We start from the raw sequence: 27441 nt of genomic DNA, 5'->3' as shown, positions 1-27441 counted from the left end.
AAAAGCCTCTTGATGAAGGTGAATGAGGAGAGTGAAAAAGTTGGCTTAAAACTCAACTTTCAGAAAACGAAGATCATGGCATCTGGTCCCATCACTTCATGGGAAATAGATGGGGAAACAGTGGAAACAGTGTCAGACTTTATTTTTGGGGGCTCCAAAATCACTGCAGATGGTGACTGCAGCCATGAAATTAAAAGACGCTTACTCCTTGGAAGGAAAGTTATGACCAACCTAGGTAGCATATTCAAAAGCAGAGACATTACTTTGCCAACAAAGGTCAGTCTAGTCAAGGCTGTGGTTTTTCCTGTGGTCATGTATGGATGTGAGAGTTGGACTATGAAGAAAGCTGAGCGCTGAAGAATTGATGCTTTTGAACTGTGGGTGTTGGAGAAGACTCTTGAGAGTCCCTTGGACTGCAAGGAGATCCAACCAGTCCATTCTGAAGGAGATCAGCCCTGGGATTTCTTTAGAAGGACTGATGCTAAAGCTGAAACTCCAGTACTTTGGCCACCTCCTGCGAAGAGTTGACTCATTGGAAAAGACTCTGATGCTGGGAGGGATTGGGGGCAGGAGGAAAAGGGGACGACAGAGGATGAGATGGCTGGATGACATCACTGACTCTATGGATGTTGAGTCTGAGTGAACTGCGGGAGTTGGTGATGGACAGGGAAGCCTGGCGTGCTGCGATTCATGAGGTCGCAAAGAATCGGACATGACTGAGCGACTGAACTGAACTGAGTCTGTAGTCCCATAACTAGTCTAACAGTCTAACGTAACATAGTCTAACAGTCCCATAACTGAGTCTGCAAACAGGTCAGAATCTACCCTGGGACCAGAGCTGGTCCCTCACCATTTGATGATACAAAGAACATCCCCTAAAGAGGAAGACTTCTCCAAGGATTAGAAACATACCCAAACTTCCACATACATAAAAATACAAATAGAAGTATAGACATGACTTTAAAAAATGAGCCAGGAGAAGGATATGTTCCAGATGAAGGAATAAGATAAAACCCCAGAACAACCAGTGATGTGGAGATAGGCAATTTACCTGAGAAAGAGTTCAGAGTAACGATTGTAAATATGATTCAAGAACTCAGGAAAAGAATGGATGCACAGAGAAGTTATAAGAAGTTTTAACAAAGAATTAGAAAAATAAAGACCAACAAGAGTTGAAGAATACAATAACAGAAATGAAAAATAAACTAGAAGGAATCAATATCAGAATAAATGAGGCAGAAAAACAGATGACTGAGCTGAAAAACAGAATGGTAATAACTGCTGACATGGAACAGAATAAAGAATAAAAAGAAACAACAAAATTTGAGACCTCTGGGACAACATCAAATGCTACATTTGCATTATAGGGGTCTCAGAAAGAGAAAGAGAGATAAAGGGCCAAATAAAATATTTGAAGAGATAATAGCTGAAAACATCTCTAACATGGGAAAGGAAATAGTCACCCAAGTCCAGGAAGCACAGAGTTCCACATAGGATAAACCCAAGGAGAAACATGCCAAGACACATATTAATAAAAAAGACAAAAATTAAAGACAAAGAGAAAATATTAAAAGCAACAAGAATGAAGCAACAAAAAACAAACAAGGGAATCCCCATAAGGTTCTTTTTTTTTATTTTATTTTTAAACTTTAAATAATTGTATTAGTTTTGCCAAATATCAAAATGAATCTGCCACAGGTATACATGTGTTCCCCATCCTGAACCCTCCTCCCTTCTCCCTCCCCATACCATCCCTCTGGGTCGTCCCAGTGCACTAGCCCCAAGCATCCATATCGTGCATCGAACCTGGACTGGCATCTCATTTCATACATGATATTTTACATGTTTCAATGTCATTCTCCCAAATCTTCCCACCCTCTCCCTCTCCCACAGAGTCCATAAGACTGTTCTGTACATCAGTGTCTCTTTTGCTGTCTCATACACAGGGTTATTGTTACCATCTTTCTAAATTCCATATATATGCGTTATTATACTGTATTGGTGTTTTTCCTTCTGGCTTATTTCACTCTGTATAATAGGCTCCAGTTTCATCGACCTCATTAGAACTGATTCAAATGTTTTCTTTTTAATGGCTGAGTAACACTCCATTGTGTATATGTACCACTGCTTTCTTATCCATTCATCTGCTGATGGGCATCTAGGTTGCTTCCATGTCCTGGCTATTATAAACAGTGCTGCGATGAACATTGGGGTACATGTGTCTCTTTCCCTTCTGGTTTCCTCAGTGTGTATGCCCAGCAGTGGGATTGCTGGATCATAAGGCAGTTCTACTTCCAGTTTTTTAAGGAATCTCCACACTGTTCTCCATAGTGGCTGTACTAGTTTGCATTCCCACCAACAGTGTAAGAGAGTTCCCTTTTCTCCACACCCTCTCCAGCATTTATTATTTGTAGACTTTTGGATCACAGCCATTCTGACTGGTGTAAAATGGTACCTCATAGTTGTTTTGATTTGCATTTCTGTGATAATGAATGATGTTGAGCATCTTTTCATGTGTTTGTTAGCCCTCTGTATGTCTTCTTTGGAGAAATGTCTATTTAGTTCTTTGGCCCATTTTTTGATTGGGTCATTTATTTTTCTGGAGTTGAGCTGTAGGAGTTGCTTGTACATTTTTGAGATTAGTTGTTTGTCAGTTGCTTCATTTGCTATTATTTTCTCCCATTCTGAAGGCTGTCTTTTCACCTTGTTAATAGTTTCCTTTGATGTGCAGAAGCTTTTAAGGTTAATTAGGTCCCATTTGTTTATTTTTGCTTTTATTTCCAATATTCTGGGAGGTGGGTCATAGAAGATCCTGCTGTGATGTATGTCGGAGAGTGTTTTGCCTATGTTCTCCTCTAGGAGTTTTATAGTTTCTGGTCTTACGTTTAGATCTTTAATCCATTTTGAGTTTATTTTTGTGTATGGTGTTAGAAAGTGTTCTAGTTTCATTCTTTTACAAGTGGTGGACCAGATTTCCCAGCACCACTTGTTAAAGAGATTGTCTTTAATCCATCGTATATTCTTGCCTCCTTTGTCAAAGATAAGGTGTCCATATGTACGTGGATTTATCTCTGGGCTTTCTATTTTGTTCCATTGATCTATATTTCTGTCTTTGTGCCAGTACCATACTGTCTTGATAACTGTGGCTTTGTAGTAGAGCCTGAAGTCAGGTAGGTTGATTCCTCCAGTTCCATTCTTCTTTCTCAAGATCGCTTTGGCTATTCAAGGTTTTTTGTATTTCCATACAAATTGTGAAATTATTTGTTCTAGCTCTGTTGGTATATTGGAAGAATACTGTTGGTAGCTTGATAGGGATTGCATTAAATCTATAAATTGCTTTGGGTAGTATACTCATTTTCACTATATTGATTCTTCCAATCCATGAACATGGTATATTTCTCCATCTATTAGTGTCCTCTTTGATTTCTTTCACCAGTGTTTTATAGTTTTCTATATATACGTCTTTAGTTTCTTTAGGTAGATACATTCCTAAGTATTTTATTCTTTCCGTTGCAATGGTGAATGGAATTGTTTCCTTAATTTCTCTTTCTGTTTTCTCATTATTAGTGTATAGGAATGCAAGGGACTTAACTGGTTTTTCAGCATAAATTCTGCAGGCCAAAAGAGAGAGGCATGATATATTTAAAGTGATGAAAGCAGAAAACCTACAACCAAGAACACTCTGCCCAGCAAGGCTTTCATTCAGATATGATGGAGAAATCAAAAGCTTTACAGATAAGCAAAAGCTCAGAGTATTCAGCACCACCAAACCAGCTTTATAACGAATGCTATCAGAATTTCTTTAGGCAGAAAAGAAAAGCCCACAACTAGAAACAAATAAAATATGAATGGGAAAACTCACTAGTAAAGGCCAACATACACAAAGGTAGGAAATCATTCACACACAAATATGATATTTAAACTAATATCTGTGAGAGGAGAGTACAAATGCAGGAGATTTGAAATGCATTTGATATTAATAGACCAGCAACTTAAAATAATTATGTATATATACAGAGAATTCTATACCAAAAACTCACAGTAACCACGAAGCAAAAATCTATGGTAGATATACACAGGAAGAAAACAGAATCCAAACACAATACTATAGATAGCCATAAAATCATAAGACAATGAAAGAGTGAGGGAAGGAAAAAAATGCAAAAAACAAACCCCAAACAATTAACAAATGGCAATAAGAACAAACATCACTAATTACCTTAAATGTAAAAAGACTAAATGCTCCAATCAAAATACTTAGGCTGAATGGATACAAAAACAAGACCCATATATATGCTGTCTACAAGAGACCCATTTCAGATCTAGAGAGACATACAGACTGAAAGTAAGGGGATGGAAAAAAGTATCCCATGCAAGTAGAAGTCAAAAGAAATCTGGAGTAGCAATATTCATGTCAGACAAAATAAACTTTAAAATAAAGATTGTTACAAGAGAGAAGGAAGGACACTACATAATGATCAAAGAATCAACCAAAGAAGATATAACTGTAATATATATGCACCCAACATAGGAGCACCTCAATACATAAGACAAATACGAGCAGCCATAAAAGAAATAGAAATGAAAGGAAATAAAATTGGAAAAGAAGTAGCAAAACTGTCATTGCAGATTACATGATACTATACACATAAAATCCTGGAGATACTAAAACTCAATGAATTTGGTAGACCTGGAGGATATAAAATTAATACATAGAAATCTGTGTGTTCTTATCACTAACAAAAGGTCAGAAGGAGAAATAAGGAAATAATTTGATTTACCATGGCATCAAAAAGAATAAAATACCTAGGAATAAACCTACCTAAGGAAGCAAAGACTTGTAATCAGAAAACAATAAGATGCTGATGAAAGAAATGGAAGATGACAAAAACAAATGGAAACATGTACTGTATTCTTAGATTGGAAGAATCAATATTGTCAAAGTGACTATATGACCCAAGGCAATCTACAGATTTAGTGCAATTTCTATCAAATTTCCAAAGGCATTATTCACGGAACTTGAACAAAAAACTAAATTTGTACGGAAACATGGAAGACAGTGAATGGCCAAAGCAATCTTGAGAAAAAATGGAGATGGAGGAATCAGGTTTCCTGACTTCAGATTACAATACAAAGCTACAGAAATCAAAACAGTATGGTACTGGCACAAAAACAGAAACACAGAAAATCTATGAACAAAACAGACAGCCCAGAAATAAACCCATGCACATATGGCCAGTTAATCTATATATGACAAAGGATGGAAGAACATAAAATGGAGAAAACACAGTCTTTTCAATATATCGTGCTGGGAAAATTGGACAGCTATATGCAAATGAATGATTTAGAACATTCTCTAACATCATACACAAGAACAAACTCAAAATAGATTAAAGGCCTAAATGTAAGACTGGATACTATAAAACTTCTAGAGGAAAACACAGGCAGAACATTCTTTGACATAAATCATAGCAATAATAATCCTTTTCAGCCTATCTCCAAGAGTAATGGAAAAAAAAAAAAAACAAATGGGACCTAATTAAACTTTGAAGCTTTAGCATGGCAAAGGACACCATTAAAAAAAAAAAAAAGACGACCTACAGGATGGCAGAAAATATTTGCAATTGATGCAGCTAACAAGGGATTAGTCTCCAAAATCTACAATCAGCTCAGTATCAAAAAAAATAATAATCCAATCAAAAATGGGTACATCTAAGAGAGAATAAGATGGCGGAGGAGTAGGTGGATGTGGAGTACATCTCTTTCCACAGATATATCAGGAATACACCTTCAGACAAATAAATGCATGCAGCATACCAGCTGATAGTGAACAGGAGTACCTGACCAGTGGAAAAGAATATACAGAACCATACAAAACTCAGTAGGACAAAGGAACTAGGGGGAAAAACAGGACAGTTAGTAGGACTGGACCTGCCCTCAGTGGGTCGGGGAACTGAAGCAGGGGTCCGATCCCCACAGCAGGGCAACTGTCTAAGTCAGAGGAGAAACATTTAAGGCTGCAAGTGAAACAGCTGATCTGTGGTAGCCTAAATGGAATGAGAATCAGACCATCCTTGCCGCAGCCATACATACCATGGACATGGACGCTGGTGTCCTAGAAGGGGCAGCAGCTGGGAATTGACGTTTAGGGATTGTGGAGCAATCCCAGGGCGAGGGCTGCTGTTGACTTCAGAGAGACGGATTGAGGGGATGTAAAGGAGGAGATCGTGGTGGGAAATGCCAATGGGGGATAGCCAGGCAGCCATGGAAGCAAGGTGATACTTCTGAGTCACATGTTGGGGGTGGAGCCATCATCATAGCCTCTCTCTCCCCACACTCCAGCATCAGCAGCTGAGCAATAGAGAGGCTGGCCTATCAATGCCTGACGCACTGAACTACATAGAAGGACCCCACCCAGGGTGCTCCTTTAAGTGTCTGATGTGCTGATCTACGGAGTAAGACCCCAGCCAGGGGGCCCTCTGTGTGTCTGATGCACTGCACAACAGAGAAGGACCCCAGGCAAGGGAGCCGTCTAAGTGCCTGAAGAGGCAGAACTATGGAGAAAGACTGGCCAAAGAGGCCTTCTGATCGCCAGTTACCAGAGGCTCTAAAAAAGACTCTGATAGGGCCATAACTTCTGCAGAGGAGGCAGTCCGTTTTATGATTAAAACTCTTCAAAAAATGGGCATAGAAGGAACCTACCTCAACATAGTAAAGGCCATATATGATAAGCCTACAGCAAACATTCTTCTCAATGGTGAAAAACTGAAAGCATTTCCCCCTAAGATCAGGAATAAGACAAGGGTGTCCACTTTTGCCACTATTATTCAACATAGTTCTGAAAGTCCTAGCTACAGCAATCAGAAAAGAAAAAGAAATAAAAGGAATCCAGATTGGAAAAGAAGTAAGGCTCTCACAGTTTGCAGATGACATGATACTGTACGTAGAAAAACCTAAAAGAGTATCAGAAAATTACTAGAGCTAACCAGTGAATTTAGCAAATTTTGCAGGATACAAAATCAATATACAGAAATCACTTGCATGTCTATATACTAATGACGAAAAATCAGCAAGAGAAATTAAGGAATCAATCCCATTCACCATTTGCAACCAAAAGAATTAAATATCTAGGAGTAAACCTACCTAAGGAGACAAAAGAACTGTACACAGAAAATTATAAGACACTGATGAAAGAAATCAAAGATGACATAAACAGATGGAGAGATATTCCATGTTCCTGGGTAGGAAGAATCAATATTGTGAAAATGACTATACCACCAAATGCAATCTACAGATTCAATGCAATCCCTATCAATTTACCAATGGCATTTTTCACAGAACTAGAACAGAAAGACCCTAAATAGATAAAGCAGTCTTGAGAAAGAAGAATGGAGCTAGAGGAATCAACCTTCCTGACTTCAGATTATACTACAAAGCTACAGTCATCAAGACAGTATGGTACTGGCACAAAAACAGAAATATAGACCAATGGAACAAGATAGAAAGCCCAGAAATAAACCCATGCACCTATGGGTACCTTATTTTTGAGAAAGGAGGCAAGAATATACAATGGGGCAAAGACAGCCTCTTCAATAAATGGTACTGGGAAAACTGGACAGCTACATGTAAAAGAATGAAATTAGAACACTTTCTAACACCATACCCAAAGATAAACTTAAAATGGATTAAAGACCTAAATGTAAGACCCGAAACTATCAAACTCTTAGAGGAAAACATAGGCAGAACACTCGACATAAATCAAAGCAAGATCGTCTATGACCCACCTCCTAGAGTAATAGAAATAAAAACAAAACTAAACAAGTGGGACCTGATTAAACTTAAAAGCTTTTGCACAGCAAAGGAAATGATAAGCAAGGTGAAAAGACAACCCTCGGAATGGGAGAAAATAATAGCAAATGAAACAACTGACAAAGGATTAATTTCCAAAATATACAAGCAGCTTATACAACTCAATACCAAAAAAACAAACAACCCAATAAAAAAGTGGGAAAAAGACCTAAACAGACATTTCTCCAAAGAAGACATACAGATGGTTAACAAACACATGAAAAGATGCTCAACATTGCTCATTATTAGAGAAATGCAAAGCAAAACTACAAGGAGATATCATCTCATACTGGTCAGAATGGCCATCATCAAATAGTCTACAAACAACAAATGCTGGACAGGGTGTGCAAAAAGGGAACGCTCTTACACTGTTGGTGGGAATGTAAATTGATACAGCCATTATGGAAGATGTTATGGAGATTCCTTAAAAAATGAGGAATAAAACCACCATATGACCCAACAATCCCACTCCTAGGCATATACCCTGAGGAAACCAAAATTGAAAGAGACACATGTATCCCACTGTTCACTGCAGCACTATTTTCAATAGCTGGAACATGGAAGCAACCTAGATGTCCATCAACACATGAATGGATAAAGAACTTGTGGTACAAATACACAATGGAATATTACTTAGCCATAAAAGGATCTCATTTGAGTCAATTCTAATGAGGTGGATGAACAAGTGAAGTGAGTCAGAAAGAGAAAGATACTGTATTCTAACACTTATACACGGAATCTAGAAAATGGTACTGAAGAATTTATTTATAGGGCAATGATGGAGAAATAGACATAGAGAATAGACTTATGGACATGGGGAGAGGGGAGGAGAGGGTGAGATGCATGGAAAGAGTAACACGGAAACTTACATTCCATATGTAAAATAGATAGCCAACAGGAATTTTCTCTACGGCTCAAGAAACTCAAACAGGCGTTCTGGATCAACCTAAAGGGGTGGGATGGGGAGGGACAGGGGAGGGAATTTCAGACGAGATCGGGCGTGTTCAGGGTGCTATGGCCGGAGACGGGAGGGAGTTTCAAAAGGATGGGGATATGGCTGATTCATGTTGAGGTTTGACAGAAAACAGCAAAATTCTGTAAAGCAATTATCCTTCAATAAAAAATAAATACATTAAAAAAATGGGTACATCTAAAAAGACGTTTCTCCAAAAAAGATATACCTATGGTCAAAAAGCACATGAAACTATGCTCAATATCACTAATTATTAGAGAAATGTAAATAAAAACTATAATAAAGTATCAGAAAAAGTATCAAACTGGTCAGGATGGCCAAAATCAAAATGTGTACAAATAACAAAGGCTGGCAGAGTGTGGAGAAAAAGGAACCCTCCTACACTGTTGGTAGAAATGTAAATTGGTATAGCCACTATGAAAAATAGCATGGGGTTCCTGAAAAAAAACTGAAAAAATAGGCAATATGATACAGAAACTTTACTCCTGGACATATATCTAGAGAAAACCATAATTGGAAAAGATATGCACACCCCAATGTTCATAGCAGCACTATTTGTAATAGCCAAGACATGAGAGCAACCTCAACATACATCAACAGATGGATGGATAAAGAAGATGTGGTGTATATATATATAGAATGGAATACTACACAGACATAAAAAGAATGAAATAATGGCATCTGCAGCAACATGGATGTATTTAGAGATTACCGAAATCAGATTGATTATATTCTTTGCAGCCAAAGATGGAGAAGCTCTATACAGTCAGCAGAAATAAGACCAGGAGCTGACTGTGGCTCAGACCATGAACTCCTTATTGCCAAATTCAGACTTAAATTGAAGAAAGTAGGGAAAACCACTAGACCATTCAGGTATGACCTAAATCAAATCCCTTATGATTATACAGTGGAAGTGAGAAATAGATTTAAGGGACTAGATCTGATACATAGAGTGCCTGATGAACTATGAAATGAGGTTCATGACATTATACAGGAGACAGAGATCAAGACCATTCCCATAGAAAAGAAAAGCAAAAAAGCAAAATGGCTGTGTGGGGAGGCCTTACAAATAGCTGTGAAAAGAAGAGAAGCGAAAAGCAAAGGAGAAAAGGAAAGATAAAAGCATCTGAATGCAGAGTTCCAAAGAATAGCAAGAAGAGATAAGAAAGCCTTCTTCAGTGATCAATGCAAAGAAATAGAGGAAAACAACAGAATGGGAAAGACTAGAGATCTCTTCAAGAAAATCAGAGATACCAAAGGAACATTTCACGCAAAGATGAGCTTGATAAAGGACAGAAATGGTATGGACCTAACAGAAGCAGAAGATATTAAGAAGAGATGGCAAGAATACACAGAAGAACTGTACAAAAAAGAGCTTCACGACCCAGATAATCACGATGGTGTAATCACTGACCTAGAGCCAGACATCCTGGAATGTGAAGTCAAATGGGCCTTAGAAAGCATCACTACGAACAAAGCTAGTGGAGGTGATGGAATTCCAGTTGAGCTATTTAAAATCCTGAAAGATGATGCTGTGAAAGTGCTGCACTTACTATGCCAGCAAATTTGGAAAACGCAGCAGTGGCCACAGGACTGGAAAAGGTCAGTTTTCATTCCAATCCCAAAGAAAGGCAATGCCAAAGAATGCTCAAACTACCGCACAATTGCACTCATCTCACACACTAGTAAAGTAATGCTCAAAATTCTCCAAGCCAGGCTTCAGCAATACGAGAACCATGAACTTCCAGATGTTCAAGCTGGTTTTAGAAAAGGCAGAGGAACCAGAGATCAAATTGCCAACATCCACTGGATCATCGAAAAAGCAAGAGAGTTCCAGAAAAACATCTATTTCTTCTATATTGACTATGCCAAAGCCTTTGACTGTGTGGATCACAATAAACTGTGGAAAATTCTTCAAGAGATGGGAATACCAGACCACCTGACCTGCCTCTTGAGAAACCTGTATGCAGGTCAGGAAGCAACAGTTAGAACTGGACATGGAACAACAGACTGGTTCCAAATAGGAAAAGGAGTTCGTCAAGGCTGTATATTGTCACCCTGCTTATTTAACTTATATGCAGAGTACATCATGAGAAACGCTGGGCTGGAAGAAACACAAACTGGAATTAAGATTGCCGGGAGAAATATCAGTAACCTCAGATATGCAGAAGACACCACCCTTATGGCAGAAAGTGAAGAGGAACTCAAAAGCCTCTTGATGAAAGTGAAAGTGGAGAGTGAAAAAGTTGGCTTAAAGCTCAACATTCAGAAAACAAAGATCATGGCATCCGGTCCCACCACTTCATGGGAAACAGATGGGGAAACAGTGGAAACAGTGTCAGACTTTATTTTTCTGGGCTCCAAAATCACTGCAGATGGTGACTGCAGCCATGAAATTAAAAGACGCTTACTCCTTTGAAGGAAAGTTATGACCAACCTAGATAGCATATTCAAAAGCAGAGATATTACTTTGCCAACAAAGGTTTGTCTAGTCAAGGCTATGGTTTTTCCTGTGGTCGTGTATGGATGTGAGAGTTGGACTGTGAAGAAAGCTGAGCGCCGAAGAATTGATGTTTTTGAACTGTGGTGTTGGAGAAGACTCTTGAGAGTCCCTTGGACTGCAAGGAGATCCAACCAGTCCTTTCTGAAGGAGATCAGCCCTGGGATTTCTTTGGAAGGAACTCCAGTATACTTTGGCCACCTCATGCGAAGAGTTGACTCCTTGGAAAAGACTCTGACTCTGGAAGGGACTGGGGGCAGGAGGAGAAGGGGACGACAGAGGATGAGATGGCTGGATGGCATCACTGACTCAATGGACGTGAGTCTCAGTGAACTCCGGGAGTTGGTGATAGACAGGGAGGCCTGGTGTGCTGTGATTCATGGGGTCGCAAAGAGTCGGACACAACTGAGCGACTGATCTGATCTGATCTGAAGCAAGCTGGACAGAAAACAACAAATATATCATTTACACATGGAATCTAAAAAAAATAAGGATACAAATGAACGTATTTATAAACAGAAATAGATTTACAGATATAGAGAACAAATTTATGCTTACTAAAGGATATAGGGATAAATTAGGATTAAGGGATTAAATTATACATACTACTATATACAAAAATAGATAAGCAACAAGGACCTACTGTCTAGCACAGGGAACTACACTAACTATCTTGTAATAACACACAATGGAAGAGACTGTAAAAAAAAGAATATATACATATATATAAAAATCACTTTGCTGTACACCTGAAACTAACACAACTTTGTAAATCAACTACCTTTCAATAAAAATATTCAAAAAAATTTTTTTAAGTCAAAAATATAAAAAAACTTTTTTAAGTGACATGCATAATTTTAATGTCCAACTCAACTGCTAATAAACCAAAATCTTAAATCTTTTTTTTTTGGGGGGGTGTTTCAAAGAAAAATACCCATACTTCAGACATAAGGTCTGCAGAAAATAATTTATCCCTAAGGAAACAAGTGTTGTCAGCTCAAACTGTTCACAACGAAATGTCTGAAGTTCATACTTTTGACATATAACAAATATTCATTTCAACGCAACTGTTATATTCTTAATTTCCAACTTATTTTTCCTTATATCATTTGGCAGCATAACCAAATAAAACTTCACATCATTCTGTTCTCCTGATAACAATAATTCTACCTGGTTCATGATAATATAATTAATATAGTTTGGATTTTTTTTTACACCCCAAAATTTGTTTAACCCTTAATTTCTTGCACAAGACAAAATAAATATTAAACAAACTATTGTTTAGAAGCCCCAGTTTTTACTATTAAGGAAAGAATCCTCTGAAAATCAAAATTACTATCATATGGAAAATAGATTTGACATCTTTGGGAAACTGGGAAAAATTGGTCTTAGAAATAAAAACCAAATATTTAAGTAATTTTGCTATTTTCTTCATTTTTCATACCTAAAAACTGAGGATGGCTATTGAAGTAGAAGCTAAGAGCAGACTACATTACAAGGACAAAGTTTACTTAATCAAAGTGGTTCATTCACATTTGCCTACTTCATGAAATTAGCATTTAGAAATGAAATAGAAAAATATGATATTGGAACTAACTCAATCAAATGTGGGCTAAAATTACCTTTGTCAATTGTCTCGGAGTAATAAACATTACAAATAAATTAGCAAAACCAAAACCATTACAAGTAAATTAGCAAAGTCTAACAATAAAATTCAATAGTCCTATGATAAAAGAGCTATTCATTATTTTTTAACCATTCCTTTTATTTTGTAGTTCTGGCTTTTATCTTCTCTGCCTATTTTAATACACAAGTATTACCCAACATTCTGTACTACCTCTTTACAATATTTCATCTATTCCCATCACATCAGCTCTTCTTCACCTCTTCATGCGTCCCTCTCAAACTGCCAGCCTGTTGAACATCTCCAACAGATGTCATATATGCCAAATGTGTCAAACAGAATGTTTTTCCCTCAAATCAACCAGTGTCCCAATTTCACTGTTTATGATATTAGCATTCTCCAACTTACTTGAGCATAAAGCTTTAGATTTTTTAAAAAATATTTTACTTCATTTTCACACCATTCTAAGTCCTCCACTGAAGATCAACCAATGCAACTGCTGAAAATCTTTGTTTCAAGGAGTCCTAAATATCAGCGCACTTTGTTTTATCTTCCTGTATGGGGTGATAACCTGTCAGAAAGCCTATGAATACACTTTAAAGTGTAGATTGTAGTAGCTAGAGGAGAGGTTGGCTCATGGTTTAGAGAAGCTTGCAATTCATCATTTCTAGGAGCAGCAGCAGCAGGAAATCCACATATGCAGAGACTGGATCACACCCTAATTGGATAAAAATTGATGTATCTAGTGTACACACATGCTATACTAGATGTGCCTGTTTATCTTCACATCACGGCTATAAATAAAGCAGAAAAGACTGTTAAAGGACTTTCACCACAATGACTACGTATTAGATTTATTGGTGACTGCATTTCAGCCTTAATGTTTTTTTTTTAAATTTTATTTTTAAACTTTACATAATTGTATTAGTTTTGCCAAATATCAAAGTGAATCCGCCACAGGTATACATGTGTTCCCCATCCTGAACCCTCCTCCCTCCTCCCTCCCCGTACCATCCCTCTGGGTCGTCCCAGTGTACTAGCCCCAAGCATCCAGTATCGTGCATCGAACCTGGACTGGCAATTTTTTCTTACATGATATTTTACATGTTTCAATGTCATTCTCCCAAATCTTCCCACCCTCTCCCTCTGCCACAGAGTCCATAAGACTGTTCTATACATCAGTGTCTCTTCAATGGTTATGATCCCTATTAATTTTTTCATATCTTCATTGTGGTCCTTAACACGTTTATTACAATACAAGTTTTCCTGTTTGTCTCCTAGGGCAAGAGTGTTCTATACAGGATTACATCTCATTCTTTTTTGTATTTCCATTACTGAACACAGTGCCTGATCCCAAACATGTGTTGGATGAATTAACTTATATTTACTAGTAGTCAATAAAGTTATGGTGACTTCTCTATATTAATAAAAAAAGATACTGTGCTCAATTGTGTAAAGAATTGAAATGTAAAAGATCTTAATTCTTTCACATAAAAATAGAAAAACAGAAACAGTTCTAAGACATTTTTTGTATTTAGAAATTCTGTTTTTAATTTTTTAATATAAATTTATTTATTTTAATTGGAGGTTAATTACTTTACAATATTGTATTGGTTTTTAACCTAGTCACTCTTTGTCAAAATCTTAAAACTTCAAGTAATTGAGAGTTCATTTTGTCCTCTTTTTAGTGCTGGCAATTTGTTCTTTCTTCAAAAATTCATTACATCCTATCCATTGCTCCAGTTCAAAATATAAATTTCCACACTTGAAAATAACATTTGATATCCAAATATCCTAAAGATTGTAACTATTAGACTAAAAAGTCAACGAGTTTAGGTTTTAATACCTTCTTCGTGTTTATCTCAGTAGAAGAATAAGCTGGGGCGGGGGGCGCGGGGGGAAGACTGACAGGAAAAATCATTTGGTGATTAAAGACAACATTCAAAATAAATAAAACAAAATATGCATTTTATTTAAATCCACTGTTTTGCACAGAACTAGTTTAAAACAATTTTTGGACTTAAAATAGTAATATATAAAATTCAAGTCATTTATATTTTTTTGATGCAAAGTTCTATCACCCACCAAACTTAAGTTAGGTCCGTTTCAAACACAATTCCTTAATTGGTGACTTTTTTTCTTTTTTTTAATTTTTTTGGAAACCAACAACCACTCATCTGCCAGACCTGACCCAGTATATGTAGTAGACCATAGGGACAATGGACGTGAGACAGAGAGAGAATCCACAAACAAACCCAACTCTGGGGAAATCAGAACCAAAGAGGACCAGGAAGACGTAAACAATCACCCTGAACCCAGAAAGACCAGGAAAGACACAGACCACCTCCACTTACAGAACGAGTCCTGATCCAATTGTAAATATTTGACTCTCAGGCAATAGGCACTTCTATGAACCCGTGGATTGCATGGCTTTGAAAGTGAAGAAAATATCAAGAAAAATGTCTTAAGACTGCAACCTTAAAAAAGGAAGTATCAGTATCATGCAGCATTTGGTAGAGAGCTTTGGAGCCTTAAGAGTGCATCTGTTGCATAACGAAGCTGACCCAGGACTGTCTTCCTGGGGCTTGGAGATAGTAGTTGGCTTCTCCTAAAGGAGCTACTGAGACGACTCAGGGGCAGAAATGGTTAACAGTCATTCATTCAAATCACCTTGATTCAGTTCCTTTATTTTTACTAGATGATTTCAACTCTGTTGTGTTTGCACTGGTTGATTTCAAAAGTCAATCTATTTGCTCATCAGCAAAATTGCTCTGTCCTCCGGGACAATGCCAAAGAATATGGTCTCATGTATTTCACTAACTCCAAAAATTATCAAAGTCAATGATACAAAAAGTAACATTTTCAAAGGATGATAGCCTAAGAAATATGTAGTTTATTCATCTCTCTAATTAGCTTAGATTTTAATTCTGGATCAAACCAAAACATTACTCATTAAGCTGAACAAATATTTGGATAGTATTTCTGTGGGGTGTGTGTGTTTGGACAAGTTCCTTTTCTTTAATAAAATTGCTTTTACTAAACTGAGCTTTGTTGGGATGCCCCCTGCTTGCTTGCTGCTGGTTTTTATGGATGAGATACGTTGCGGAAGTTGTCTCTCATATCACTCAGCCACCTTTCACAAGCCCCAGGGAAGAAGATTTCTTCAAGACCTTCAGTTCAAGGAAGAGCTTTGACTCTCCTGAACAAATGACCCATTCCTATTTTATAGACTATGGAAGTCCCATGAACACCTGCCCATGTAAGGGAAATTTAATTCAATTAAGTTTTCATTTTCATTTAACTTCTTTTTATCTCTTCTCAAATGAATTTAAAATAAAAATGCTGTAAAAGACCCACTGTTAAAGTGGAATGCTTTTAGTTAAATGTATATAAGTCTGAATTTGGCAATAAGGAGTTCATGATCTGAGCCACAGTCCGCTCCCGGTCTGGTTTTTGCTGACTGTATAGAGCCTCTCCATATTTGGCTGCAAAGAATATAATCAATCTGATTTCGGTGTTGACCATCTGGTGATGTCCATGTGTAGAGTCTTCTCTTGTGTTGTTGGAAGGGGGTGTTTGCTATGACCAGTGCATTCTCTTGGCAAAACTCTATTAGCCTTTGCCTTGCTTCATTCTGTATTCCAAGGCCAAATTTGCTTGTTACCCAAGATGTTTCTTGACTTCCTACTTTTGCATTCCAGTCCCCTATAATGAAAAGGACATCTTTGGGGGGTGTTAGTTCTAAAAGGTCTTGTAGGTCTTCATAGAACTGTTCAACTTCAGCTTCTTCAGCGTTACTGGTTGGGGCATAGACTTGGATTACCGTGATATTGAATGGGAGCTGACGGTGGCCCAAATCATGAACTCCTATTGCCAAATTCAGACTTAAATTGAAGAAAGTAGGGAAAACCACTAGACCGTTCAGGTATGACCTAAATCAAATCCCTTATGATTATACAGTGGAAGTAAGAAATAGATTTAAGGGACTAGATCTGATAGATAGAGTGCCTGATGAACTATGGAATGAGGTTCGTGACATTGTACAGGAGACAGAGATCAAGACCATCCCCATGGAAAAGAAATGCAAAAAGGCAAAATGGCTGTCTGGGGAGGCCTTACAAATAGCTGTGAAAAGAAGAGAAGTGAAAAGCAAAGGAGCAAAGTAAAGATATAAGCATCTGAACGCAGAGTTCCGAAGAATAGCAAGGAGAGATAAGAAAGCCTTCCTCAGCGATCAATGCAAAGAAGTAGAGGAAAACAACAGAATGGGAAAGACTAGAGATCTCTTCAAGAAAATTAGAGATACCAAGGGAACATTTCATGCAAGGATGGGTTCGATAAAGGACAGAAATGGTATGGACCTAACAGAAACAGAAGATATTAAGAAGAGGTGGCAAGAATACACAGAATAACTATACAAAAAAGATATCCACGGCCAAGATAATCACGATGGTGTGATCACTCACCTAGAGCCAGACATCCTAGTGAAGTCAAGTGGGCCTTACGAAGCATCACTTGGAACAACGCTAGTGCAGGTGATGGAATTCCAGTTGAGCTATTTAAAATCCTGAAAGATGATGCTGTGAAAGTGCTACACTCAATATGCCAGCAGATTTGGAAAACTCAGCAGTGGCCACAGGACTGAAAAAGGTCAGTTTTCATTCCAGTCCCAAAGAAAGGCAATGCCAAAGAATGCTCAAACTACCACACAATTGCACTCATCTCACATGCTAGTAAAGTAATGCTCAAAATTCTCCAAGCCAGGCTTCAGCAAATCGTGAACCATGAACTTCCAGATGTTCAAGCTGGTTTTAGAAAAGGCAGAGGAACCAGAGATCAAATTGCCAACATCCACTGGATCATGGAAAAAGCAAGAGAGTTCCAGAAAAACATCTATTTCTTCTATATTGACTATGCCAAAGCCTTTGACTGTGTGAATCACAATAAACTGTGGAAAATTCTTCAAGAGATGGGAATACCAGACCACCCGACCTGCCTCTTAAGAAACCTGTATGCAAGTCAGGAAGCAACAGTTAGAACTGGACATGGAACAACAGACTGGTTCCAAATAGGAAAAGGAGCACGTCAAGCTGTATATTGTCACCCTGCTGATTTAACTTATATGCAGAGTACATCATGAGGAACCCTGGGCTGGAAGAAACACAAACTGGAATCAAGATTGACCGGAGAAATATCAATAACCTCAGATATGCAGAAGACACCACCCTTATGGCAGAAAGTGAAGAGGAACTCAAAAGCCTCTTGATGAAAGTGAAAATAGAGAGTGAAAAAGTTGGCCTAAAGCTCAACATTCAGAAAACGAAGATCATGGCATCCGGTCCCATCACATCATGGGAAATAGATGGGAAAACAGTGGAAACAGTGTCAGATTTTATTTTTGGGGGCTCCAAAATCACTGCAGATGGTGATTGCAGCCATGAAATTAAAAGATGCTTACTCCTTGGAAGGAAAGTTATGACCAACCTAGACAGCATATTCAAAAGCAGAGACATTACTTTGCCAACAAAGGTCCGTCTAGTCAAGGCTATGGTTTTTCCAGTGGTCATGTATGGATGCAAGAGTTGGACTGTGAAGAAAGGTGAGCGCCGAAGAATTGATGCTTTTGAACTGTGGTGTTGAAGAAGACTCTTGAGAGTCCCTTGGACTGCAAGGAGATCCAACCAGTCCATTCTAAAGGAGATCAGTCCTGGGTGTTCTTTGGAAGGACTGATGCTAAAGCTGAAACTCCAATACTTTGGCCACTTCATGTGAAGAGTTGACTCACTGGAAAAGACCCTAATGCTGGGAGGGATTAGGGGCAGGAGGAGAAGGGGACGATAGAGGATGAGATGGCTGGATGGCATCACTGACTCGATGGACGTGAGTCTGAGTGAACTCCGGGAGTTTGTGATGGACAGGGAGGCCTGGTGTGCTGTGATTCATGGGGTCACAAAGAGTCAGACACGACTGAGTGACTGAACTGAATACACACACATACACACACACACACACACATATATATATATCTCCTCCCTCAGTCTCTCTCTATATAAATAGATATGTATATATATACATTATGTTTCTAGAGAGATGGACCAAACTTTGGCCTCTGTAGTTTCCTGTTTTCTTAATCAGGTTTCCTTACACTTGAACGGACCATTTAGTAACAGGTCTCGTAGTTCTAATAGGTCACTTCAACCCATCTTCTATACGTACAACCACATCAGCTGACTGCACTTGACCAACTTGGGTCCTCAGTCTTCTCGATCAATGATTTCTGGCCTGAAAACTTAACATCACCATGTGCCTGCTCTTTGTCTGGCACCCAGATCTATCCTGAATCATCTCTACCCCAAGCTGTGCATCAACAACAGCTGCCTCTACCCTAGTTAACCTGGGAAACAGGAAAAAATGGCCAAAAAAAGAAGAAAACAAGATTTATAAGTCTGTGAGAAAAAAATCCTAAAACTCAGTTTGACTAGATACTTTCAGAAATCTAATGTGCTTTATATATTCAGTTCAGTCGGTCAGTCATGTCTGACTCATTGTGATCCCATGGACTGCAACACACCAGGCCTCCCTGTCCATCATCTACTCCCGGAGTTTACTCAAACTCATGTCCATTGAGTCAGTGATGCCATCCAATGAACTCATCCTCTGTTGTCCCCTTCTCCTCCTGCCCTCAATCTTTCCCAGCATCAGGGTCTTTTCTAATGAGTCAGTTCTTCGCATCAGGTGGCCAAAGTTTTGGAGTTTCAGTTTCAGCATCAGTCCTTCCAATTAATATTCATGACTGATTTCCTTCAGGATGGACTGGTTGGATCTCTTTGCAGTCCAAGGAACTCTCAAGAGACTTCTCCAATACCACAGTTCAAAAGCATCAATTATTTGGCGCTTAGCTTTCTTTATAGTCCAACTTCATATGTATATTCATGTATACTTTATTTAATATATAAAGTATAAATATCGTTCAAAATTTAAGATACACTGAATTCATAAGGACATAACATTCTAGAAAATATTATCTTTTCTCTGGATATTACCTTTAGGAAAAGCTACCCTGAAGTATAAACAATTTAAATTATCTTAAAAAAAAATGTTATTCTTATTAGATGACCGCATATAAATCAATGAAGTTAGAACACTCCCTTACACCATATACAAAAATTTAATTCAGTTCAAAATGGCTTAAAGACTTAAATATAAGACACAACACCACAAAACTCCTAGAATAGCAGATAAGCAAAACATTCTGTGACACAAATTGCACTGTTTTCTAAAGTCAGTCTCTCAATGTAAAATAAATAAAAGCAAAAATAAACAATGAGACCTACTGAAACTTATGAGATTTTGCACACCAAAGGAAACCATAAACAAAACAAAAAGACAAACTACAGACTGGGAGAGAGTTGCAAAAATGTACAAACAGTCCATACAACTCAATTTCAAAAAACAATACTTTCAAAAAATAGGCACGAGACCTGAACAGACTTTTCTCCAGAGAAGACATACAGATAGCCAACAGGCAAATGAAAAGATGCTCAATATCATTAATTACTTGAGCAATACAAAACTACAATGAGGTATCACCTCACACAGGTCAGAATGGCCATCATCAAAAACTCTACAAATATATGCTGGAGAGGGTGTGTTGAAACAAGAACCCTCCTACACTGTTGGTGGGAATGTAAATTGGTGCAGCCATTATGAAGAACAATATAGAAATTCATTAAAAAAAACTAAACACAGAGTTACTGTCTAATCCAGCAATCCCACTCCTGGGCATACATCCAGAAAAACTAACTGCTCTAATTCAAAAAGGTACACGCACCCCAGTGTTCACGGAGGCACTGCATACAATAGCCAAGACACAGAAGCAACCTCAGGGCCCATCAACAGACGAAGGGATAAAGAAGACATGGGTTGTGCGGGGATGTGTGTGTGTGTGTGTGTGCGTGCATCCTAACTTCAGTCGTGTCCAACTCTTTGTGATGCTATGGACTGTAGCACACCAGGCTCCTCTGTCCATGGGATTCTCCAGGCAAGAATATTGGAGTGGGTTGCATGCCCACCTCCAGGGGATCTTCCTAACCCAGGGATCAAATCTAAGTCTCTTAAGTTTCCTGCACTGACAGGCAGATTGTTTATTACTAGTGCTACCTGGGTGTATATACATACATATATATGTATGTATATATACACAGACACATATATGTAAATGTGTGTATATTTATATATGTATATGTTTGTAATGGAATACTATTCAGCCATTAAAAAAGAATGAAATAATGCCACTTGCAGCATCATGAATAGACCTAGAGATTGTCATACTAAGTGAAGAGAAAAACAAATACCATATGATATTACTTATTATATGGAATCTAAAAAGTGGACAAATGAACTTACTTAAAAAATAGAAACACAGGGTCCAAAGGGGAAGGGGGAGGGATAAATCAGGAGTATGGGATTAATAGATGCACACTAACATATATAAACTAAACAGTAATTTATTATATTTCACAGGGAACTATATTCAGGATCTTGTAATAACCAACAATGGAAAACAATAGGAAAATATACACACACACATATAAAACTAAATCACTTTGCTGTATACCTGAAACACAATATTGTAAATCAATTATATTTAAATTAATAAAAACTGTTACTCTTAAGTCATCCAGTATATATATTCTCTTGCTATCAATGTGTAGGTACAAGAAAAATAAATTCTAATATAAGCTCAAAAGAAACACTAATAGAAAAACAAATATCATTTTAAAAGCAGCTTCCAAGAGAACAATATTATTTAAGAAGTGTTTTACTTCAGATTATCAAAGCTTCTTCATGGAAGCACTCATTCAACGCTTACTTCCTAAGTCATTCTATAAGGTCAGTACTACCTTGATATTAAAGTCAGAAAGATACTAAAAGTAGAAAAATAAAAACTACACACAAATATCCCTAATGAATAGTAATGTTAAAATACTAGCAGGCCAAATTCAGTAAAATATGAAAAGAATTATATACTATGACTATTTGGGATTTATTGCTGGAATGCAAGGATGGTTCAACCTATTAAAAATCAGTGTAGAACACCACATTAACAGAATGAAAAGAAAAAGTTATATGATTGTTTCAATTAATGTAGAAAAAGCATGTGACCAAATTCAACACCTTTCATGCTAAGAACGTTTAACAGACTAGAAATAGATAGTAGCCTGCACCAAGCTCCTCCATCCATGGGATTTTCCAGGCAAGAGTACTGGAGTGGGTTGCCATTGCCTTATCCTGGGAATCTTCCTGACCCAGGGATCGAACCCAGGTCTCCCGCATTGTAGACAGACGCTTTACCGTCTGAGCCACCAGGGAAGTCCAAAATAGAAACAAACAACCTCAATATAATTAAGGGTTATTGATAAATATGATACCATGTTTAGATTAATAATCTACATCAAGGAAACGAGACTCATTAAAAATTTCCATAAGGAGTACTTACCTGCCAAAATTTTCTTGAACTGTCTAAACCATATGTCACAGTGGTCTTCACTTAAATTAATAAGATCAAGTGTAGAATCCTTTAATTTATTTTTTTCCATTTTCAAACATATGAAGAGAGTGATTCCTAATAAAGTACCACTTCCCTGCTGTTTAATTGAATAACGCCGTTTCAGTTTGACAGAGAATATGTCCTTGAGTTCAACAAATTCTTCTTTATGTAGAAAATCATACTTGGAATCACCTGAAAAGAAATTAAAATTTCAAGTCAAAACCATTGTGTTTATATTCTTATATGTATGAATAATAAATAGTGAAAAAACTCAAAAATATTTATCATCTGATTATGCTTTATGTCAAGTCCTATATGAGATGGGGAGGGAAAAAAAGAAAAATTAGGTCCATTATCCCATAGATAGAAAAAAATGGAAGAGAGTCCCTGCCACACATATTCAATGCATGAAGAATTCCAGGAACAAAAACAAAGCAACATTTCAGTAATAATAAATTAGTATCATGCAAGAGGCTTCCTGTTACTTACAGGGACAGAGTAAAGTAATGGAAAGAAAAGGATTCACTAACAGAAGTGAGTTTAAGACAGGCTGTTGAAGGCAAAATGAAAGGGAAAGAAAATGTACATTTTTGGTAGAGATGCATGTGCAAAAAGGAAATGGTGAGATTACTGTGAGTAGAAAACAATGAATTCCTGCCAATCTAAAAAGAAAGATCCACCTGAATCTCACTATGCTGTTGTTGTTGTTGTTGTTTATAAACCTATATACCATGACTTGATGGATGAAATAGAAGGAAATTAAAGAAGAATAACAATAATCTTTGTGGGAGATACCCGAAAAGGCATCTACTGCAATGAAGGTTCTGAATCAAAACAAAATTATAGTGAAGGAATTAATCTTTGATCTTTGTGGCTTTTGGCTTCCTTGAAGGTGGTTTATAAGAAAAAGAAATGATTCAGACCTCGTGTTTCTTTCCCTGAAGATTTTTAAGGATTAGCAGAAGGAAAAGTTTGAAATTCACGTTAGGAGTCAATGAAAAGTGAGATAAATACACTGAATTATTTTGTTCCATTGATTTAGTATCCAAAACAGTTTAACATGGCTATTACTATATATCAGTTCAAGAAACTTCTGTTGAAAGCTTTGTGTTAAACACTATGCAGAATGCAAGAGAGAGAAGTTCTACTACCTGCTCCTGAGTGGCCATTATTTATTGGGATTAAAATAGATATTTAAAGTAGATATAATTGGGATATACATAAAAGAATTCTGGTGTCTCAGAGGGTCATATGAATTTTTATCAGAAAACCCAGGAAAAGAATTTGAACTGGACACTTTTACAGAGTTCAGTTCAGTCACTCAGTTGTGTCCGACTCTTTGCGACCCCATGAATTGCAGCACGCCAGGCCTCCCTGTCCATCACCAACTCCCGGAGTTCACTCAAACTCATGTCCATCAAGTCGGTGATGAGAAGGCAAACAATGAATTTCTGTGTGCAGCGGAAGAGTGAGAGTAGACAGGCAAGTTAGCAGCACATACAAGCACACGTGTCAGATCTGTGTGCAGCGGAAGAGTGAGAGTAGACAGGCAAGTTAGCAGCACATACAAGCACACTGTCAGTTCTGTGTGCAGCGGAAGAGTGAGAGTAGACAGAAGTTAGCAGCACATACAAGCACACGTGTCAGATCTGTGTGCAGCGGAAGAGTGAGAGTAGACAGAAGTTAGCAGCACATACAAGCACACGTGTCAGATCTGTGTGCAGCGGAAGAGTGAGAGTAGACAGGCAAGTTAGCAGCACATACAAGCACACGTGTCAGTTCTGTGTGCAGCGGAAGAGTGAGAGTAGACAGAAGTTAGCAGCACATACAAGCACACGTGTCAGATCTGTGTGCAGCGGAAGAGTGAGAGTAGACAGAAGTTAGCAGCACATACAAGCACACTGTCAGTTCTGTGTGCAGCGGAAGAGTGAGAGTAGACAGAAGTTAGCAGCACATACAAGCACACGTGTCAGTGTGTGCTGTGCCCACTGTATTTTGGTATTTCTTTCATGAACCTTGGCTTCATCTTAAATATGGTCCTTTCCATCATTGTACAATGGTTGCCAGTGAATTTGAACTTGGTTCTTTATTCAAATCTAGTGGGAGAGGAAGAGGTGTGCATATATGAGAGATTCAACATGTTTTAATCCTGAACAAAGATTAAAACTTTTTGTTATTCATTGTCCTAATGTTATGCTTCACCTGGAACACTTACTCTCTTAATCAAGACCCTTCCCAAGGGATGTGGTGGGACCCCCTTCTCCTAAAGGCTGAGGACACCTGAACTGAAGTTGGGAAGGCTCCCAAAAAGGTGCAAAAGAGGAAGTCTGAGTCCAGATTTATCATGAGTCCATGACAAATCTTCATGCTACACTCGGGAGTTTGCTCATTGTGCATTGATCCCAAGGTGCTGTACATTTTTCACCATAACACTGCAATTTAGTTTAGCAAAGATGATTATGTCATCAGGATAAAGATTAGAAAACACGAATGAGACATTGGAGGAGTGGAAACCAATCTACGAGGCTTGAACTAAGGTAGAGGAAGTAATAGAAATGTGCTTTCCTTTTTAATAATTGCACTGGAGAGAAAAATATTATGCTTAGAAGTTTTTTCCCCTAAAATTTAGATCTTATTGAATATTACATTTAACATAAAATTAGAATATTACATAAATGCAGATTTAGAATTTATTTATATATTTGTGCAGAATGGATAATTACTAGCTGCCTAACATTCCTCCTACAGGCAAGATATAAAATTCCATCTTTTGCTTCAGTTCAGTCACTCAATTGTGTCCCACTCTTTGTGACCCCCATGGACTGCAGCACGACAGGATTCCCTGTCCATCACCAATTCCTGGAGCTTGCTCAAACTCATGTGCATCGAGTCTGTGACGCCATCCAACCATCTCATCCTCTGTCGTCCCCTTCTCCTCCCGCCTTTAATCTTTCCCGTCATCAGGGTCTTTTCCAATGAGTCAGTTCTTCACATCAGGTGGCCAAAGTATTGGAGCTTCAGCATTAGTCCTTCCAATGAATATTCAGGACTGATTTCCTTTAGGACTGACTGGTTGGATCTCCTTGCAGTCCAAATAGCTAAGAGTCTTCTCCAATACCACAGTTCAAGAGCATCAATTCTTTGGCACTCAGCTTTCTTTATGGTCCAATTCTTACATCCATACACGACTACTGGAAAAACCATAGCCTTGACTAGACAGACCTTTGTTGGCAAAGTAATATCTCTGCTTTTTAATATGCTGTCTATGTTGATCATAGCTTTTCTTCCAAGAAGCAAGTGTCTTTTAATTTCATAGCTTCAGTCACCATCTGAAGTGATTTTGGAGCCCCAAAAAATAGTCTGTCACTGTTACCATTGTTTCCCCATCTATTTGCCTTGAAGTGATGGGACCAGATGTCATGATCTTTGTTTTGTGAATGTTGAGTTTTAAACCAGTTTTTTCACTCTCCTCTTTCACTTTCATCAAAAGGCTCTTTCATTCCTCTTTGCTTTCTGCCATTAGGGTGGCATCAACTGCATACCTGAGGTTATTGATATTTCTCCCAGCAATCTTGATTCCAGCCTATGCTTCATCCAGCCTGGTATTTTGCATGATGTACTCTGATATAAGTTAAATAAGCAGGCTGACAATATACAGCCTTGACGTACTCCTTTTGCAATTTGGAACCTGTCTGTTGTTCCATGTTCAGTTCTAACCATTGCTTATTGACCTGCATACATGTTTCTCAGGAGGCAGGTAAGATGGTCTGGTATTCCAATTTTGGTATATATATTGCCTAAACTTGCTTCCCTGGTGGCTCAGATGGTAAAGAATCTGCCTGCTATGCAGGAGACAAGGGTTCAATCCCTGGGTTCGAAAGATCCCCTGGAGAAGGGTATAGCAACCCACTCCAGTATTCTTGCCTGGGAAATCCCATGGACAGAGGAGCCTGGTCAGCTATAGTCCATGGGTTAGCAAAGAGTCTGATACAACTGAGCAAGTGAGAACAATCTTATAATATTCATTATAAGCTTGTGTCTCACATTAATTTTTATGTAATCAAACATACAACAAATAAGACCTCCAAAGGGGTCAGGTAGGAAGGGAGGCAAGGATCACTGAGGGGAAAAAAATGAAAAGGATGAAATATATATTTTTTCACAAGTCCTATATTATAGTCTGAATTCCTTGCCATGTGTACTTTACTTTGGCAGTAAACAATTCAATGACTATTCCTATTTAAAATCTCTTGTAATTGCAAATTTAAAGATACTGAAACAACAACCAAGATCCAACTTAGTAGAATTTATGGAAACAGGGCAAGAATACCTAATATTACTCTTACTATTCTCAACATTCTGGTCACTATCATACACAAGGAAAATTAAATAAAAACAACTGATGGTGGAAGGGCTAGAGGGAGAGATGAAACTGTGCTATTTATAGACAGTATCACAATATATTCAAAAAACCCCAGAGAATCTATTTGAAATCATTAGAACGAATAAGAATAGCCAATAAGGAAGCTGGTTACAAATATATCAATAGCTAGAAAGAAAGAATATTGGGGATAAAGAGACCCAATGCAAATTATTATCTAGGAACAAATTTATCAAAATGATCCTGGACTTGTTTGGGTAGAAAAGGCCATACAAAATAAATTGAGAGACAAATGAAGGCATATCAAGTTCCAAGATTACATTATTTTTATGCTAGTATTCTCATTATTAATTACTTATAATGCAATTCCAGTCAAAATCTAAATGGTATTTTCTTTGATATAAGGAGCAAGGAACCTTATCAAATGATTTGTAAATTTCCTTGGAATAAATAATGAAGAAAAATGTTTTAATAGTAATGAGGAGAAGTACATACCAGCCAGGTAATATAAAGTTATAATAATTAAAACATCTAGAAATAGATAAATGAATGGTCCAAAGAAATA

The 27441-nt window shown here is 37.7% G+C and overlaps 1 protein-coding gene across 3 annotated transcripts in view; it reads right to left on the bottom strand.

Annotated features, from left to right (window-relative positions):
- Positions 1-27441, bottom strand: part of CERKL (CERK like autophagy regulator) — a 140822-nt gene that overhangs the window by 64510 nt on the left and 48871 nt on the right. For all 3 annotated transcript variants that reach the window (XR_011570633.1, XM_070802754.1, XM_070802748.1), the window contains exon 2: positions 22445-22687. Coding sequence is in view for 2 of the 3 variants with exons in the window: in XM_070802754.1 (XP_070658855.1) it covers positions 22445-22687 (243 nt within the window). In the remaining variant the exon portion in view is untranslated. The remainder of the gene's footprint in view (positions 1-22444; positions 22688-27441) is intronic.

This window comes from Bos indicus, chromosome 2, assembly GCF_029378745.1.
Source record: "Bos indicus isolate NIAB-ARS_2022 breed Sahiwal x Tharparkar chromosome 2, NIAB-ARS_B.indTharparkar_mat_pri_1.0, whole genome shotgun sequence".
Classification (NCBI taxonomy): domain Eukaryota; kingdom Metazoa; phylum Chordata; class Mammalia; order Artiodactyla; family Bovidae; genus Bos; species Bos indicus.
The sequence above is the reverse complement of the archived record's forward strand: the minus strand, read 5'-3'. Positions and strand labels throughout refer to the sequence as shown.